Here is a 20,561-nt window from a genome sequence, read left to right on the forward strand (position 1 = left end):
ACAGTAGGTGATTCCAAGCAATATCTGTTGGAGATGGGGAGGAGTTCACGATGGTTCGGGACGAAGTACTGCCCTGCCAAACCCGGAGCCATCCCTAGACTGGGAGATGATCGCGTAATGCCAAGCAAATGTGTGACCTGAGCCCACGTGGCCGCCCTACAAATGTCCTGGATGGGGACATGGGCGACATAGGCAGCTGATGAGGCCTGAGCCCTCGTAGAGTGTGCCCTTACAATCGGTGGCGGGGGAATCCCTGCCATATCATAACACGTGCGAATGCACGAGGTGATCCAGTGGAAAAGCCGCTGGGTGGAGATGGGTTGCCCCTTAGCCCGTTCGGCCGAGGCAATAAAGAGTTGCGAGAATTTCCGGAACAGCTTAGTCCAATTCAGATAAAAAGCCAACGCCCTATGCACAACGAGCGTTCCTCGTTAGGGGAGTGGGGCTTAGGACAGAGCACGGGGAGGAAGATGCTCTGCTCCGTATGGAAGGCGGAGACCACCTTCGGGAGGAATGTCGGGTGTGGGCGGAGCTGGACTTTATCCCTATAGAAAACTGTATAGGGGGGTTCTGAGGTTAAGGCCCTGAGCTCTGAGACATGTCGGGCCGACGTGATCGCCACTAGGAAGGCCACCTTCCACGAGAGGTGTGACCAGAAACACGTGGCCAAGGGTTCAAAGGGGGGGTCCCGTGAGATGGGACAAGACCAGGTTGAGGTCCCATTGCAGCACGGGGGGGCCTAGCGTATGGGAACGAAGGGTCAAGGCCCTTCAGGAAACAGGAGGTCATCGAGTGAGAGAAGACCGAGTGGGCTTGCACAGGCGGGTGAAAGGCTGATATGGCCGCCAGGTGCACCCTGACTGAGGCAAGTGCCAGTCCCTGGGCCCTAAGGGATAAGAGGTAGTCCAGGATAAACTGGAGAGGTGCGGCGGAAGGGGTCACTCCCCGCTCACTCGCCCACCTGGCGAACCTGGACCACTTCACCACTTACGTCTGACACGTGGACAGCTTCCTGCTTTCACAGAGGACTCGCCTTACCTGCTCCAAACACCGATTCTCCTCCTCATTCAACCACAGAGCAGCCATGCTGACAGGTGAAGCGCGGCCAGATTGGGATGGAGAAGGCGCTCCCTGTCCTGGGAGAGGAGGTCCAGGCGGAGCAGCAGCGCCCTCGGGGGGGCCGCTAAGAGGCGTAGGAGGGGCCCGTACCAGTGCTGGCGGGCCCACGCTGGGGCTATGAGAATTACTCTCACCTTGTCTGCTTTCACCTTCTGAAGGACCTTGGCCATGGGGGGGAACGGAGGAAGGGCATAGAGGAGCTGGCCCGACCAGCTCAGGAGGAACGCGTCGGAGATCGCGCCTTCCCCTATCCCTCCCCTGGAGCAGAACCCGGGGCAACGCCGGTTCTGACGGGTTGCAAACAGGTCGATCTGGGGAGCTCCTCGCTCTTGGAAGAGCCGGTGAGCAACCTCCAAATGGAGCGACCACTCGTACTGGGGGGAGAAGACCCTGCTGAGGTGGTCCATAGCGTATTGCGAACGCCCGAGAGGTGAGCTGCCCTCAGGAAGATATTGTGGGCTATACAGAACTCCCTATATCAGGTCTTTCCGGTAGAGGGCTAGGGAGCGAGTCCCGCCTTACCTGTTGATATCGTACACGACGGCAGTGCTGTCTGTGAGGACTCTGACCATCTTGCCGCAGAGGTGCGTGAGGAACGCCACGCATGCCAACTGAACCGCCTTGAGCTCCTTGACGTTTATGTGAAAGGGCAAGTCCGGGGCCGACCACGTTCCCTGGGTTTGCACGTCTCCCGTGTGGGCTCCCCAGCCCAGGTCCAAAGCATCGGACATCAGGTCTATGGACGGGTTAGCCTCCCTGAAGGGAACCCCTTGCAACATATTGCTTGGGCAGGACCACCATAGGAGGTAAGCGAGTATTGGGGACGGGACTGTGAGAACCTTTTCCAGACTGTCCCGAGCTTGGGAGAACTGGGACGCCAGCCATAATTGGAGGGGCCTCATATGCAGCCTGGCATGGCGGACCACGTAAGTGCACGCCGCCATGTGTCCCAGGATCCGAGAACAGGCCCTCGCCGTGGTCACCGGGAAGGCCGTGACTGAGATGATGAGATCCCTGAGGGTCTCGAACCTGTCCAGGGGGAGAGAGACTGTGGCCCTGGAGGAGTCCAGCAGGGCCCCAATGAACTCTGTGTGCTGAACAGGCACTAATGTTGATTTGGTCTCGTTCACAACCAGGCCTAGATCGGCGCATATCAAGAGGAGCAGCTCTACGTGGGTCTCCACTTCAAAACGCGACTCCCCCTTGAGAAGCCAGTCGTCCAGGTAAGGGAAGATTTGTATGCCCTCCCACCTGAGGTAGCCGCCACCACAGACATACATTTCGTGAAAACCCTGGGAGCCGTGGATAGGCCAAAGGGGAGGACCATGAAGTGGTCCATCCCCACCATGAATCGGAGGAAGCGTCTGTGTCCCTCGAAAAGATGGACATGAAAGTACGCGTCCTGGAGATCTACGGTCGCGTTCCAGTCCCCCGAGTCCAGGGAGGAGATAATAGAGGCCAGGGACACCATGCGGAATTTGGAACGGGTTAGAAACCTGTTCAGGTCGCGCAGGTCCAGAATAGGCCTGAGACCCCCTTTTGCCTTCAGGATCAGGAAGTACCAGGAGTAGAACCCTTTGCCCTGGAACTGAACCGGTACCCTTTCCATCGTCCCTAGGTGGAGCAACCGGTCCACCTCCTGACGCAGGAGGCGGACACGTTCCAGGTCCCCCGGGGCCATCGTGCATGGCGGGTGATTTGGTGGGGGTGAGGTGAACTGCAACATGTAGCCCTTGGAGATGGTACTGAGGACCCATTGGTTCGAAGTTATGCAGGACCACGCCCTGAGGAAGGCAAACAATCAGTTGCAGAACACAAACTTTATTAATCGAGGGGTCTCCCTGGCAACCGGCCCGGTGTCCCCCTGCAGATAGTCAAAACCACCTCTTGCCCTGCCTCTTCTCCTCAGAGGGACCAGGCTGCAGCACAGAGTGGGACTGCCTCTGAGACCGACGCTTCTGGTCTCTGGGCCTTTTGTATGGGGGCTCATATCTGCTCCTCGCAGGCTGAGCCGCCGGGAGCGATTTGGCCTTGTCCTTAGCCGGAGGGACATAAAGGCCCAAGGTCTGCAAGGTGGTGCGGTAATCTTTCATCCCATGCAGCCTGACGTCCGTCTGGATGCAAAGAACGCCTTGCCATCCAACGGGAGGTCCTGCATCAGTGATTGTGCCTCCGTCGACGACCCGGACAACAAGAGCCACGACGCCCTGCGCATGGTGATCGCAGAAGCCATTGAGCGGGCCGCCGTGTCTGCTGCATCGGATTCCGCTTGCAGGACAACTTTTGCCGCTGCCAACCCCTCTTCCACCAGGGCCTTGAAGTCCTTCCTGTCCCAGTCTGAGAGGAGGGGCTCAAATTTAGGCAGGGACTCCCACAGGCTGAAGTTGTACCTGCTCAGTAAGGCCTGGTGGTTGGCTACGCGAAGCTGCAAGCTAGCCAACGAATAAAATTTTCTGCCAAAGGAGTCCAGTCTCCTGGTGTCTTTGTTTTTTGGGGTGGGCGCAGGCTGGCCCTGACGCTCTCTGTGGTTTACCGATTCCATAACGAGCGAGTTGGGTGCCGGGTGTGAATACAGGTATTCATGGTCCTTCGCCAGCATAAAGTATTTCCTCTCGGCCTTTTTCGATATTGGGGCCAAGGAGTTTGAAATGTTGGCAGTGCAGAGGCAGGACCATGTGGCCCGGTGCCGAAGGAGACAGGACGTTAAAGAGGGAATCGGACCCTCCATCTCCTTGGCCTGCAGCTGGAGGTTGGAAGCCACCCGCTTTAGCAGGTCCTGGTGCACCCTGAAGTCCTCCTGCGGGACTGATGGCGGAAGCGCCGCTATGGTGTCGTCCGGTACCGGAGAGAGGGCCTGTACGGAGCCAGGCGCCTCGGTCGGTGCCAGGGCGTCGATACCGAGGTCAGAGTCCTGGCGCGGATCCACCGACTCGTGACCTGCCGACTTGTCTTGTGAACGGCCAGAGGAGGCCGATGGAGCCCGGGACGCTCCGGCAACTGAACGGGCCTCCACTTGGGCTGGCACCAATGGCCACAGTGCCCACTGGCATCACTGTCCTTGCCACGGAGTCCCTTGCTATTGGTTCGGCAGAGCATGGGATGGCAATGTGTGTCCTGGCGGAATGGCACGTGCAGAGGGTGCGTGGACGTGTGCCGAGGCCGAGGTCGCTGAAGAACGCTCAGTGCCGCGGGAGCAGTAGGAGTGGCATCTGTGGCGTCATCTCACTCGGAATCTGGATCTTGACGACGAACGGTACCCACACGACGAACTGCTTCGGTACGCGTGACGGCGACGCTACGCTCGGTGTCCTGATGTCGAGATACCCCGAGGGGAGCCTCTGGCGTGGCGCCTAGACGAGCAGGAACTGGAACGGGAGCAGCGACATCTGTCCCATCGAGAGCGGCTCTGGTACCCACATCTAGCAGGTGAGCATTCGCAGTGCCTCTCTCGGTGCCTCTGCTCGCTGGCAGGCAGCATGGAGGGTCCTCGCAACTCCCGTCCTGGCGGCGGCCCGGACGGTCTGGCGGCGTCTAGGGTGGCCGGGAGCTGTCGGAAGAGCGGCTGCTGCGCGCCGAGCAGTGCGGGGAGCGATCATCGGAGCAGGAACTGCGACTGCTCGGAGAAGTCTTGTGGGCTTGCTTCGTGACCTAGTGCCCGTGCCCAATTGCGAGCTCGGGACGGGCAGGGACATAATGTCCTTCGCAGCCTGCACCGCCTCCGGCGTCAACAGCATCTGTACCGGTGGGGATGCCTGGGTTGACGGTACCAGGCTGCTCCACTCCACAAGAGTCGGAGCCTTAGAGCCCGGGGGGGGATCGAGGCTGCCCAGCACAGGACCAGCCTCCCCTGTGTCCTTATCGTGGTGGCGTTGCGAGGCCGAGCTCTTTCCTTGCTTTGTGGTGGGAGAGTGGCGCCGACTGGTCGAAGGGGCCTCGCTATGTACTGACGACGCAGTGGCCAATGCCGGAGTCCAATCTGCGCACCGGCATCGGAGTCAGCGCTGACTCCATCAGGACAGCTTGAAGTCTGAAGTCTCTCTTCTTCTTGGTTCTTGGCTTGAACGACCTGTAGATCTTGCAATGGTCGCTGATGAGAGTCTCACCCAGGCAGCGAAGACACTCAATGTGAGGGTCGCTCCTGGGCATAGAACGGCGACAGGAGTCGCACGACTTGAAGCCTGGGGCACGGGGCATGCCCCAGGCCTGCTCTATCCACTGAAGAACAATCTACAACGGTACCACTAAGGTAGAGAAGAAGGGCTGCAGCAGAGCTGGAGCACAAAAGTTCCGACTACCTTCACTGGTGGCAAGAAGGAAATGAGGGTGGGGGGAGCCCATGGCTCCCCTTATAGCGCGATATACAGGCGCCTCTCCAGGGGTTGCCATGGTGCTCCCCCAGTACAAGTACTGCTAAGGGAAAAACTTCTGGCACCATGGCAAGCATGCACACCTACTGTGGAATACACTGGAGCAATCACTCGAAGAAGAATTTAGAGATTTCCTGGAGGAATATCCTCTTCCCTTTCAAACTACTTAACAAGTAAACAGCAAGGGGAAAAAATTACCTTGGATATAATGCAGGGAGGGAGGAGCAGAGTGTCTAACATGGCATGTCCTAGAGTAGAATTTTCCCTCTCTGTGTTCTCCATGTCAGACAGTCTTCAAAATGGGCTGTAAAAAACAGTAATTCATCCCTAGGAGAAGAGAGAGGATTCAACTTACTGTTGTAGAATTGAGAAGGAAAAGGAACGTAGGTATTGTTGGGAACTCTGTTCGATAACACCCTTCTACCAACACTGCATCAATAAGAGTGAGGATATTGATTCTACAGTAGAACCTCTGAGTGATGAACATCTCAGGAATGGAGGTTGTTCTTAATTCTGAAATGTTCGTAACTCTGAACAAAACGTTTTGGTTGTTCTTTCAGAAGTTTATAACTGAACATTGACTTAATACAGCTTTGAAACGTTACTATACAGAATAAAATGCAGCTTTTAACCATCTTAATTTAAATGAAACAAGCACAGAAACAGTTTCCTTACTTGGTCAAATCTTTTTTTTTTAGTAGTTTATATTTAACACAGTACTGTACCACATTGGGTTGGTTATGTTTTGGTCTCTGCAATTGACTGGTCACTTTGTAACTCTGGTGTTCACAACTCTGAATTTCTATTGTATAGTGTTTGAGAAGTGTAGATGAAAGGCCCTGTAGCAGCCTTAGAGACCGCCTCATAAGATGTGTGTTATTTCTTCACCCACAAAAATCATTGCTCTTTTCATATAGTGCATTTTAGTCAGAGGAGTTGTACCTGAGGTTTTGAATGCCTCTCCTATATACACCTTTGTTCCTTTGTAGGTTCTGTAAACATCTCACATGCATTTTACTTCCTCAGTATATTTGGATTCATACAGAAAGACAATAACACCACTTCCTATCCTATGAAGAGTGTGGTGACTGTTGGGAGCTGCCTGAGTGCCCCAGGCTGGCAGTACTACCTAGTGATGAATCTCCAGGGACACTCTGCCTAGCAGCTGTAGTCCAGAGTAGCATTGCCAATGGTGATAATCAAAGGCCACTCTGCCTATTGACTATGGTCCACAGTAGCATCATCCAATGGTGAGAGTCAAGGAGCGCTCTGCATAGCAGCTATAGTCCCAATGTGTGTGTGTGTCGAACAACCCAGGCCCACCCTACTCCACTGGGTTCCAGCAGAGGACCCTGCAAAGCAGAAGACCATATAGGTGGCCTGGGGTCTGGTACCCTTACTCACGCCCCCGGGTCACTTCCTATCCCTGTTCCCTGTACCTCCGTTGGCATCATGGATCAGTCTTGGGATCCCTCCTCCTGGCTTCCTTCCTGGTTTGTCTCTAGAGCCCCTTCTCCCTGGTGACAGCAAGTCGTCATCCTCAGTTCCTATGGTTAATGGGATTCCAGTGGCTTGGCTAGGAGGCTCGGTCCCAACTGTCTGGAGTCTCAGCAGGATGCAGCTGCACCCAACTGCTCTCCTCCTTGGTCAGCCCAGACTGAGCTAAACTGCTCCCTTTTGAATGCTCCCACCACTGAAAGCATGCCCAGCAGAGGCAAGGGGGTATGGCTTCATGCATACAGAGCAGCTCCTTAACCCCTGCTTCACTGATGTGGGGTTAATACACCCCATCACAGTGACACTGGGGGATGGAAGCCCTTTTATTTTACAGAACCACCAGATTTGTTTGAACGTGTAACTGATGTTTCACGGAGAGCATACCAAGCTCTGAAACCCCGTTGCACCAAGAAATGGGGAATAGGAAAGATACTTTCAGTGAAAAGGCAAAGAGATCTACCAAATGTGAAGCTGATAGATGGTATTAGGACTCATAGCACACAGATCAAAATCATGACCGGAATCTGCATATAGCCAGAGGACCGATAAGATTGGTGGTCCTCAGGAATCTTATATAATGGTGATGAGTTTCTCATGGGTTTTTTAAAGTGCAATACGCTTGCAGTTGCTACTCATCTTTCCCAGAAATATTGGCCTTGAGCCTCATTGTCAAGACCTCTTGTAAAGACACTAGAATATCCTTTGCTTCAGCTGACTTTGCCCTGATGTGTGTCCCTTGTAATACCAAGCTCTAAACTTCAAGCAATACATAGACATCATTTGTAAACTTCCTCCAACATGGCAAGATGTTTGTCACCTTAGAATAAGTAACTGTAGTTTCTTCCTCTCAGCATCCCAGGTGATGACAAGCCAGGCAGTGCTGGATATTGATTAGGATAGGCCCCTGACTACACTATGTGGGGAGGGGTTGTATGTGAGCAGGAGTTGGAGAGGAGGTTCCAGATGCATTTAGGTTTGAGAACAAAAGATTCATTCAGGTTTGAGAACAAAAGACCTAAAGCTCAATGAGAAGATAATTATAATTACTGTGGCCTGTTGCTTCACAATCTTTACTCTCAGTGGCTGAGTGAAAGAAATAAAGGAAGCCACTTAGTCCACTTCTGAGATAAGGATGCCACAACCTTTGCATGCGAGTGTCTCTCCCTTACGTAGTACTTCTTTTAGTTTCCCAAGCTTGAATACAGATAGGTTCATCAATAAGCTTCCACTCTGACCTATGATGCACTGAAAGGCTAAATTGGCTAGACTGCACTCCCTTAGTTCTTAATGTGTCTTCCTGAAACAGCCAAAACTGATTTTCTTTCTTAGTGTAGAACCCTGAATGTTTTCTGCCTTTTAGCAATTATATATACACCATTTTTCTGCAAAAGCATTTGCTTGAATTAACTAACAAACTTGATGGGTCATAACACGAGACAGGTTATGCTACATATCTCCTCCTTGGATGACATTGCCTTCAAGTCTTATAGGAGTTCAAATATGTTCCCATATATGGGGTACAGTATCTACACTGATGACCAGTATCTCTAGGAGATTTATTTTCATATTCTGAAATTTTGGGATGATAATGCTGTAATGATGGATTTCAGTATTTCCACCTGGAATATTGATTTCCTTATAAACTTGAGAGCCCTGGGATCTAAAGTGGTCTACATGCTATTAGATTCATAGACTTTACGGCCAGAAAGGACCATCATGATCATCTACTCTGATCTCCTGCACACTGCAGGCCACAGACCCTCACCCACTCACTCCTGCATTAGACCCATAACCTCTGGCTGCGTACTGGAGTTCTCAAATTATGATTTAAGGACTTCAAGTTACAAAGAATCCATCATTTACTCTAGTTTAAACCTGAAACTGACCCATACTCCGTGCTGCAGAGGAAGTTGAGAAAACCCCAGGGTTTCTGCCAATCTGACCTGGGAGGAAATTTCTTCCCAACTCCAAGTATAGCGGTCATTTAGACCCTGAGCATGTCAGCAAGACCCACCAGACACACCTGGGAAAAAATTCTCATAGTAACTCAGAGCCCTCCCCCATCTAGTGTCCCATCTCCAGCTGTTGGAGATATCTGCTACTAGCACAGATGGGCCACATGCAATTGTACGCAGTCTCATCAGACACTTCCCGCCATAAATTTACCAAGCTCAGTCTTGAAGCCAGTTAGGTTTTTAACCCCCACTGCTCCCCTTAGAAGGCTGTTCCAGGACTACTCTTCTGATGGTTAGAAACCTTTGTCTAATTTCAAGCCTAAACTTGTTGATTGCCAGTTTATATCCATCTGCTCTTGTGTCATTTCATCTTTGTTCCTATATATGCAGTAAGCAGGAACGTCTTATGGATAAGAGCCCACTCCCCCACCTGGAGAGCTTTCTTCACATAGAAAGCATACCCAGCTGTCTCCCTGTCCAGTATAGTTACATTAAAAATATGTTATAAGAAATGGTGGCTTGATTGCCAGTTGAATGAAGACCTTATAGGATACTACTTGACCAACCTCATCTCCAGAGAACTGATGTGCAATAGTTGAGCATGGAGAGACCAAATTCCCTGGTGTGGATTCCCTTCTATGAGTTCCCCTGCCATTGAGCTGCCAATGAGCTGCCATGTTGTCACAGCAATATGAACATCTGCCACACACAGTGCTCAGAAAGAGCTGGAATGGACCCAGACAGTTTGCAACCCCAAGCAGGCTCCCTAAATCCACACACTTCCTCTTTTACACAGTGGAGCCACAATGCCTCCCTGCACAGAAGCCCTTTATGGCTGCAAAGGAGGAGTTAGATTCAGCCCTCAGACAGTGTAATGTACTTTTATGTGCTAGTTTGTTAGAACAACTGTGTGTCATCTAGGCTTTTATGAAAGGATAAACCCATTTGCTGGTGCAACAGTAGCTTTACCTACTACATGTAACTCAGATATGGTGACATCACTTATCTTTCACTATTTAATGAAAAGTGTCACAATCAAATGATATACAACTCAGGGAAAAAGCAGGAGAGAAAAGGAGAAAGAAGAAGTTGTATTAAAAATATTGTCTATGCTGACAGTTTATAGCACACATAAAAATTGATTTCTTTGTAGTAATATGTAGCATCTTATCCTTAAGGTCATTTTTTTTTAATAGTGTGATAGGCCTTTTGGTTCATATAATAGTTTCAGAAAAGCAAAAGCAGTAGACTGATGTTCTCACTACCAAACTGTTTGACCTGGACAGACTAAATTAACTGACCAAAGATACTTTGCAGCACATATTCTAAAGATAACCTCCATTAAGTAATGAAAACCAAACATACTTATTCCAACCCAATGTTTCTATATCTCTGACAAGGTATGAGTAGTATTCTGGAGGCGGGGGTTCATGCAGCTCTTGTGTATTCTTTAAAGCAGCTTCCTGTTTAAAATAATATTAAAACACACCATCATAAATGGCACACAATTTCAGTATTTTTGCATCTGTTCAGTCATACAATTTTAAAATTCATTCAAAAATATTAAGTACAGTTAATTTTACTTAAACATTACATTTGCTTTTGTTTTAGCCTCCAGATGAAGCAGAGAAAGAAGCAGTTTGGTAAAGTGCTTCAGATAATGATGATAAAAACATTTTTTTAACAGATGTTGACACTGTAGTCTTCACATGTAAATATCAGGTGTGCTTTTTAAAAAAGTTAATAAATTTGAAGTCAGGCATCTTGACTGAAAGAACACTTCACTTAAAAAGTAAAAGGTTCTGTTAAGTGCACAGCTGCCTCCTGGGCTCCAAAGCCACAAAGGCAAGTCCTTACTACTTTATGAAATCCTCCCTGTCTTCTTTACAACTTAGTACATAAGGCTTTATATAGCAACCCAACCCTATTCCATTTCCTGATGTTAATACCACGTAGTCCTTGGGGATGAAGTTGAGGAAGAGCTGGTCAAGTGCTTGTCCCCAATGTCCTAGTAAAAAGAACAGGAGTACTAAGGTGCCACAAGTACTCCTGTTCCTTTTGCGGATACAGACTAACACGGCTGCTACTCTGAAAAATGTCCTAGTAAGCGATCTCCCCTGACAACGAAGTCTAGGGCCATAGAAAAATCAGGCCATATGTTCCATATTGTGTCATGCACAGTGATACTCATTTCCTAGAAGCATGTTTAAAATAATGTTAAATTATTTTAAAGAAAAATAAAATTGGAGGTATATTTCCAATCTAAAACCACTGATTGGAGGTGTTCATTGACTCTCTTCTCAGGAAGACTGGTAGTCCCACTCACAAAGTATGAAAGTAGTCAGGGGCTGAAATGAGAATCCAGGAAAGAGGGGTGAGGAGGAAAGAGGTGGGGATTAGTGCAGATGTGAAAACATAACTGAAGCCTTTATCATGAATGGGAATTGGCTATAAGACAGGCAGAAAAAGCCCAGTTCGAAGGAAGACCAAGGCAATCAAGTTTCAGAACAGATTTGTACAGAAAGCAGCACCCTTCAGGAAAGTTATGAATGCACCAGGTGAAGTTTTGGTAAAAGAAACTGTTCATCTTCTCAATTGTTTGTTGCTATATATTGTACCCAAACTCTCTTCAGTTCAGAGTGAAACAAAAAAGTTTTATTAAAGGCACCAGGCAATCCAAAGCCATATCACTAGTTAACTTTAACAGACCTCAGTTAGAAAAACACAAAGAATCCACTCAAATGAAGACTACTAAATGGTGGATTGGGGGAAATGAAAGAACGAATGCCCCTACCCCTATCAAATGGAAAAACACTCCTACAAGTGTGCAATGAGTCCCAGGTTTTGTTTTTTTGGCAGAGAGATACTATGCCAATTTGGAATAGATGTCTTAGTCATATGGTGGGGATTTTCAAGCCATTAATTAGACATTCAATAATGCAATTGTGGATGAAAAGCTGTGATCAAAGACTTCAGTCAACAATGCCATATTTTCTCAGGAAAACTGCCCATTACAGTTAGGAGATTGTCTTATAACTCTTTCACTCTGGCTCTAAGTTGGTTAATAAATGCCTTCTTCAAAATACTATCAAAGACTTCCCAAAAAGCCCTACAAGTAGTGTTTATTAGCATACCCCAGTGTACTCCATAGCAACCTAAAACGAAAGTGTGCAGCAAGATTCCTGGATTTGGCAGCAGTTTGCATCTATTTCTATTTTAGATGTCTCTTTGTAACAAGAGCTAGACACTTCAAAATTAAAACAGATAGTGGAGCACAATTTTGCAAAAAGGGGTGGAGAATCATGTAACAAACAAGGTCCTCCTTATTAGTTTCCAGACAGAACATTTACTAATAGATTATATTTAAAGTAAATATAGATTCTGTATAAAATTCATTATTAGCTAGAATAAATGAAATTTTGGCATCATGAAGAAAAATTCTGGGATACTTAATGACATATTTTCCATTAAAAATAGTAATTTTACTGATAAAATAACAGAAATACAACATCGACATCAAAGAGATTTTTCCCAAAGAAGTTTAAAATAAAACCAGTGGAAGGCTTTAAAGAGCAGGGTTCCACATAATAAATTCTGATTAGTATTTCCACATATTTTGTTGCAATATTCTCAATTTAAGTTATTACTACTTTGGATGAAGGAAGAGTCTGCTGAGCCAATCTACAGAATATTCATGAAACAGATTCATTAGCATTTTGCTCTGTTTCACAGAAGAGCAGCAGCCTTTTTATAGATAGAAAGAAATGGGCTACAGTTGCCCTGTTGTCCAGCCAGGCAAAGACTGAAAGAGTACAATTGAGTAATACAGCAATGCGCAAAAACAGTGCTCAAACTGTCAACTGCTCTTCAGAATTTCTTTGTGAACAATTTTTCCCAGTTACCACAACACTTGTTTTCTCACACAACACACTCACAGTCCTCCCTCATCATTGCCTTGGCTAATAACTCTGCTAGGTCTTAGATAAGCAATAAATACCACTGAACACATTGCTTCAGAAATTAGAGTTACTTTACTTTGATGAAAATGGAGCAGATTCGTATAGCCAATCCTCAGATGCACCAAGACCCCAAAAGTATTTTAGAATACTTGATTCAAGAGATCAAATCTTTACAAGATATCATTTAACCTCAATTTTTCAAGCATTGCTCTCTCCATCTTAATTTCATTTTAAATGAATTAATCCAGCATAAATGAAAGAACACCTAAACATGGGCTGAAAAATATTCTATTCTGCCCATTTTATATATAAATACTTCCCATATGATCAGTGTAAGTTAAAACAAACTGTTATTAAATTTGTAACTATGTTTATATCAATCACAACAGCATTAAACAATCCATGACATCAGATTTTATTGTCCCTTTGTTTTCGGTTGTCTCCAGTAGTTATTTTCTCCATCAAAACTGTGTATGACACAAAACTGAACCTTTCTAAATAAGCTAGAGGCCCGTTAGATTTCCATTTTGAATAATAAATGTTTTGCTTGCAGACATAGTACAGTTTCTATTTCTTGGAGTTAATTTATCTGATCTGCTAATTCCAGTATATTAATGCCTGGTGAGGGGCAGATACTTTTATTCAGAATTGTGAAATGACTTTTGTATATTGCTCCAATTTTGGTAATATGGTCGCAGAATCTTTACTCTCATCAACTATATCTGCTTTATGTATACACTATCCAGTAAAATCTGTTTACTATTGTTTCAGAAAAGTCAGATGAACCATTTGTTTGACATTCTGCTATATTTCTTCTCAGTCTTCTTCTGACAAAGATGTATAACAACTGTCCACTTACCGTCCAGTGTAGACAAAGAGTTGAGCCATTTGTCTATTGACATTTGGTTCTTTATTACCAAATTTAACAAGTTTGTAGAGTATTTGTTTTCATTCGAGAGATACAGACAACCCAATGTACACTCTGGAGTTTAATTTTGCATTTATCAAACAATTCTGATTATATGTCTGCTAAGGCCTTGTGTGCACTATAATTGTTACCTATGTTTAAGTAATATGCTTAAATACAAGAGTGTCCTGCCTATTTGACCAAATAGGTTTATAACCATGATAAGGAATTGTGTTCTAGCCATGGCAAAGAACAAAACTTTCTCTACACTAGACTTATTTCCTTAATTTCCCATCCTTGCTACCACTAGTGCAGTATCACCGGTGGAAGTACTGGTGTAAACAAGGTGCCAGCAGTCACCAGCATCTTTAAACCTCCATGTCATCTGATCAGCCACAACACTGTTGTTAAATTGCTTGAACCACATCTAAGGTAATATTTCCACTGCTGCTACCATCAATGGATTAGTAGCATTAGGCTTTGTCTACACTAAAAAGAGTTTTGCCAATGCAAGTTATGCTGAGATACAGCCACCCCTGTAATTAAACCACTGTTGGATGTCCACACTATCTCCTTGTGTCGGGGGAGCGCATCCACAATAGCAGCTCTTGCACTGACAGAGAGAGCAGTGCACTGTGGGTAGCTATCCCGCTGTGCAACTGGCTGCCGGGTGCTTTGGGAAGGGTTTGCAATGCCTCACAGGGGCAGGTACAGGGTCTCAATCCCATCATTCCATGGGCATCCTACTACATTGCCAGCAGCTTTTCAGCTGCCGTAACCTGCAACCTAGCCATCTGTCAGAAAGCATGGATCCTGCACTGCTCTTTAGTATTGTGCTATGCATTATGAACACAAGGCTATAAGAGGATCCCAATGGGGCATGGGGACTATTTGGCTGGGGAATGCCTTGAAGGAGCATATTAATATTGAGCCACAGAAATGTGTGTTGCTATAGTATGCTGAACCTGGCATTGTTTGTTTGCACCGTGCTATGAACCTTGCAATGACTGCTGTGTATGCCTGAAAAGTAACACATTTTAAATCACTTTTTAAAGTAGCACTCGGTAATAAGACCAAACTGACATTGCTGAACACTAAAACAAGACACCCACAGAAGTGTGCGGGGAAGACAGAAGTGTGAGTGTGAGAGAGAGTCAGAGACAGAATGTGTATAGGGCAGAGGTCCCCAAAGTGTGAGGCGTGGAGGAACATTGGGAGACACGGCCAGGCCTGGGCCAGCCCCCCCCGGGGGGGTAGGGAAGGGAGCGCCAGCCAGTCCCTCTCCGCTCCTAGCTCTGCACCAGCCCCACCCCCAGCCACGGCCCTGGCTCCCAGGCCTATCCCCAGCTTCGGCCCCGGGTGTGGCCCCGCTCTCAGCCACAGCCCCACTCCTGGCCCCAGACCCGCCCCAGCTGCAGCCCCTGTACTCCTGTCCCTGTGTCCTCCTTCTCCCCACCCCAGGAGCTGCAGCCCCACTCCTAGCCCTGGCCAGGGGGCATGGACAGGAGTAAAGACGCTGAAAAGTTTGGGGATCCCTGGTGTATGGGAAGTATGTGTGTTGGGGGGGATTGTGCGTGGTTCAGCATGCTGCCTCTAAGTTCAGACACCAGCCAGAAGCAATCAATCCTGAGGCAGAAGCTGGTGCACAGAGAGCTGGTATCCCCTGGTCTCCCCACCCCAGCTCAGCAGAGAATAGTATACTGGCAGGGGGGAGGGGACACCCTGACATCAGCCCCCACCTCGCTCCCCGACTCTGCACAGCACAGCAATCACTCTCCTCCCCACCCACCAGCAGCAGCCCGGCCTGCCTGCCTGCTGCTGTGATCCTAACGCTGGGGAGAGCGGGTTTCTGGTTAATGTTCTGATACCATGATTCCCATCCAAGTTCTCCCATCACAGCCTCCTCTCCCCACAGACCAAGAAGATCCACCCCCTCCCCTGTAGTCCAGGCAGGAGTGTGTTTGTTACTGGAGCGGGCATGCTCAGCTGGGCAGTAGTTATGTGAGCTCTTCATGCTGAGGAATTTCAAAACTTCCTGAGGCTTTGAAAGGGGAGGAGCACATGCCTGTGTAGCTGGATGTAGGGCAGCAGAGTTCAAAACAGTGAGCAGAGCAGTCACGGTGTGATATCTCTTGGAGGCCAGTTATGGCAACCTAACAAATGCAGCGTCCACACTGACGCTTTGCTGATCTAACTTTGCCGCAAAAAGCTCTATGCCTCTCATCAAGGTGGTTTTATTTTGTCAGCAAAGTAAAAGAGTCTTGCCAGCGGGAGGCGTATTGTAGTGTGTACACCTCCACTGTTTTGTCAGCAAAAGCTGCCTTTTGCAGACAAAACTGTGTAGCATAGACAAGGCCTTAGTAGCAGCAACAATAGGAAGATTCTGGGGGGAGAAAAATAGTGTAGCGTAGATATCTGCCAATAGACCTTTATGAAAACTGTACAATTGTGTGCATGTTTGTTTTTATGTTCCTTTTAACATTTTGATATTGCCATTGAATGAGAAATGGATCAGTGGATGTTTTGAAATGAGGTCAGTAATTTTGTTAAATCACCTTAATTAGAAATACTTTTGGTATCCCAAGACAACGCAAATTCTGAATAAAACAAATACACACACACACACACACACAAAAAACTCTCCCAAAGGTTGAATCTACACTGTAAAAAACCCCATAACACAGTCAGTCAGTAGACTTGTTTAAAATTTAGTTAATCATGGTTCAGTCCTACCTCAGACAGGATGGAACTATATTTTGAATTGTGTTCCCAAATCACAATACATGGAACACATTACTCCAGTATGATGGTGTTTTTTAGTTGTTTGTTTTTAAATGTAGAAAAATCCCTGTGAAGACAATATCAAGAGAATGATCCCTTTACATGGGTATGAGATGGGTATCATCCATACAAACCAAAACCTGAGGTAAACACACAATCAGGGAAGTACCTTCTATATGATGCTTAATATAACAGGGCCACTTGCTGAAGTGCTGGGTTATTACTTCTGGAACACTCCAAGTAGTCCAATGAATAAGAACTAATGCCAAATACCATAATTACTAAATAAATATCAACTAGCCGTCTATAGCCCTAAAATTGAAATATTCTAATAAGGTTCATTTTAAACTTTAAAAAGCTAACATTCATTCATAGCTTTCTAAAAAAAGGCAAGTAATGAGAAAGTGAAAATTAAGACCACTTGAACATCTCCTTGGGATATATTACTCACCAAAATAGTTTTAAGCTCCACCATAAAACTGACCAGATCAGAACAGTGTTGCAACCTCTGGGGAGAAAACATTATCAATTAATTTCTTCCATCCAGTATGTTTTAGTAACAATTTTAGTTTCATTATCCATTTTCTGATATTGTAATAAATCAAAGATAATGTAAAATGGGGGAAATGCAACAGATTTGAACTATATTTCAGTTAAAAAATAGAACAAACCAATTTCAATGTCAGAATTTTTCTGAATAAATTAAGTACTTTTTTCATATAATGTAACTGAAACTGACAGCCAATGAGAACAAGTAGTCTTCGGGCTTGTCTACACTGGCAATTAACAGTGCTGCAACTTTTTCGTTCAGGGATGTGTTTTTTCACACCCCTGAGTGCAGCAAGTTGCAGTGCTGTAAAGTGCCAGTGTAAACAGCGCCCTCCCAGCACTGGGAGCCGCCCTCCCAGCCCTGGGAGCCGCCTTGATCGACAAAAGTTTCACTGTCAAAAGCGCTGTTGTGGACAGCACTATGTCAGTGGGAGAGCGTCTCCCACCAACATAGCTAGTGCTTCTTGTCGAAGTTGGTTTAATTATGCCGGTAGGAGAGCTCTCTCCCGTGGGCACAGAGCAGCTACACGGGAGACCTTACAGCGGTGCAGTTGTAGCAGAACAGCTATACCACTGTAAGGTCCGTAGTTTAGACACAGCCGTAGACTAGCTTTTTTTTTTTTTACCATGACTGACTGGGTAATACCATCTTGGAAATGGAAGTAGCCATCACAATTCTGTAGCCAGGATGGCCCCACAGAGTTTCTGTGGACTGCCCACTATTCTTCCAGATAGGGCCAATAAGGGTAAGTTCAGACTACACAAGCAACTATATAACCCTCCTATTATGAAAGTTCTTTTAAACTCTCTTTTTATATTTAAGTACTATTAGTAATAAAGAGCATAAGAAAAAACAAGAGGAAAAAGACAACAGCATAACTGTTCTCAGTTGTGGGCTTTTTAAAAATAGTTTCCCATAAGATGTCAGCTGCTTTAATATAAAGCATTGGTACATCTTAATAGTCTTCAAAGTCTGAAGTTTGCAGGAAAATGAAAAAGTTATTTACAAGACTTCACTTATCTTTCTTCAGGGTAAGTTATAATTCCCCAAGCACTGCAAAACAATACATCTTTACTGTACAGTTAATGGATTTTTTTCTTAAATACTTTTAGAATGGTATGGATGAGTAAAAGCTTTTCAGATTTAATATTCATATTTTTCAAGCTCACAATGGTTTTATAAGAATAATATACCTGTTTTACAATCTGGTGATACCCATGCAATACCTTCTTTAGACGCCAGCTACAGTGTATCCTAGAAATAGTTTTCATAATTTTAACTTGATTCAAGTGATCTTTAAACAAGGAAACAACATGTGAAACAAAAGTCCATCTTACTATTTACAAAGTTCTCTCTCACCCACCTCCCAGAAAAAGAAGAAAAAAATATATTTTCCAACTTTGAATTTTTTATACTAAGATGAGTTACTTATATTTTTAAATGTCACTTTCTCTAGCCAAAATTAATAACTAGACATTTACCTATAAGCCAGTCTCTATTCTAGGTTGAAAACAACAACATAATTCTTACAAGTTAATATGGCTTCGTAACAGATACTAGAATTAAAAAAAAAAAATCCTGAAAATTTCAGAGTTAACTGCCACACATTTTAGTGGGGATATTGAAGATGACGACAAAAGTATATATATAAAAAATAAGCATTAATAGCTTACAAGAGCTAATTAGTTATTGCATTGTAAACTCATGAAAGTTAAATTATTTTCTTCTTTTACTAATCTTCAGAGAAGAATATTAACTGCAATATTGATCAAAGCAACATGGTTGAAAAGACTTTCCATCTTACACCGTATGCTCTTTCGGTCTATTACTTGGATATATTTGTATAACTCCTAGGACAAAGGGCATGCAACCTATTTGGATTCCTGGACACTACAATATGAATATTAAATCGCCACCATTCTTAAACACACTTTTTTTCTGGTACTTACAACTCAATGAAAACAGTATTATTTAGATAGAATTTTCACATAGTTATCAGACAATGAGCAAAAGAAGCCTGAGGCCAGCTACTCTGTGACACTAGTATTCATATATGTACACAAACTCATACATCCCCACTGTAAGTCAGAACAAATGTAAGTGTATTTATTATGAAATATTACCTCACCTTGCATTTTTAAGCTGAAAATCTGATGGTAACAGTATCCTTATATGGAAGTCTCTATCCTAGAAAATAAGTGTTTAGTTAAAATGCAAGTTTGCAGATGTATCAAATAGAGAAAATACAGAAACAACTCATAAAGGGAAGCTGTTATGAGAAAAATGGAGGAATAAACTTATCTTATGTGGATTTTTTTTCTGCATCAGAGACTGCATTATTCCAAACATTGTTTCTTTAATCATACAGGACAGTACAATATGTTATCTTTCAGATGAACAAAATTGATAGAGGAAGAAAATCTTTAGGTAAGAGATCTCTGAAACTTTCTCAGTTCACCCTCCTAGTGAAATAGTGTTTCCTAGTATCCAACCTAGACCTCCCCCGCTGCAACTTGAGACCATTGCATCTTGTTCTGTCATCTACCACTACTGAGAACAGCCGAGCTCCACCCTCTTTGGAAACCCCCTTCAGGTAGTTGAAAGCCGCTATCAAATCCCCCCTCACTCTTCTCTTCTGCAGACTAAACAAGCCCAGTTCCCTCAGCCTCTCCTCGTAAGTCATGTGCTCCAGCCCCCTCATTTTCATTGCCCTCCGCTGGACTCTCTCCAATTTGTCCACATCCCTTTTGTAGTGGGGAGACCAAAACTGGACGCAATACTCCAGGGCACACTGCTGACTCATATCCAGATTCTCGTCCACTGTAATCCCCAGGTCCTTTTCTGCAGAACTGCTGCTTAGCCAGTCGGTCCCCAGCCTGTAGCAGTGCATGGGATTCTTCCTTCCTAAGTGCAGGACTCTGCATTTATCCTTGTTGAACCTCATAAGATTTCTTTTAGCCCAATCCTCCAATTTGTCTAGATCACTCTGGACCCTATCCCTACCGTGCAGCGTATCTACCTCTCCCCTCCAGCTTAGTGTCATCTGCCAACTTGCTGAGGGTGCAATAAAGTTGTTGAGCAAAACAGGTACACTAAGAGAAATGCAAGCTCTTACAAAATTCTTACAGGACACCTTATTTTTGTTTTTAAAAGCAACCTACAACTCTAAAGTTAATTCTACAATTAGTTACACACCAAAGACTCCAAACAGTACAAAATGAAAGGCACCTAGCATGCAAGCTATTTTAAAATTTTAGCTTTTATTTTTGTTTTAGGTCCCCCACAGTTATGAACTAATAGCTGCTGCACTCTGAGATATCCCAGCTAACAGACAGCTTCACGGGAAAATGGAACCAGTTTGTAGGCAATCATTTTTGTGTGCACAAGAATGTATGTGCATGTGTGTGTGTGTGTGTGTGTGTGTGT

General features: G+C 45.6%; 1 protein-coding gene across 3 annotated transcripts in view; it reads right to left on the reverse strand.

Annotated features, from left to right (window-relative positions):
• FANCL (FA complementation group L) overlaps window positions 1-20,561 on the reverse strand; it is an 82,429-nt gene that overhangs the window by 58,390 nt on the left and 3,478 nt on the right. The window contains exons 2-5 of one of the 3 annotated variants that reach the window (XM_005312880.5): window positions 19,264-19,322; window positions 18,329-18,389; window positions 17,037-17,093; window positions 10,304-10,401 (exon numbers count right to left, since the gene is read on the reverse strand). The exons of 1 other annotated variant lie outside the window; for it this stretch is intronic. In XM_005312880.5, the coding sequence (XP_005312937.1) occupies window positions 10,304-10,401; window positions 17,037-17,093; window positions 18,329-18,389; window positions 19,264-19,322 (275 nt within the window). The remainder of the gene's footprint in view (window positions 1-10,303; window positions 10,402-17,036; window positions 17,094-18,328; window positions 18,390-19,263; window positions 19,323-20,561) is intronic. One more of the 3 variants, XM_042857241.2, reaches the window with a different exon arrangement.

This window comes from Chrysemys picta, chromosome 3, assembly GCF_011386835.1.
Source record: "Chrysemys picta bellii isolate R12L10 chromosome 3, ASM1138683v2, whole genome shotgun sequence".
In the NCBI taxonomy this organism is placed as follows: domain Eukaryota; kingdom Metazoa; phylum Chordata; order Testudines; family Emydidae; genus Chrysemys; species Chrysemys picta.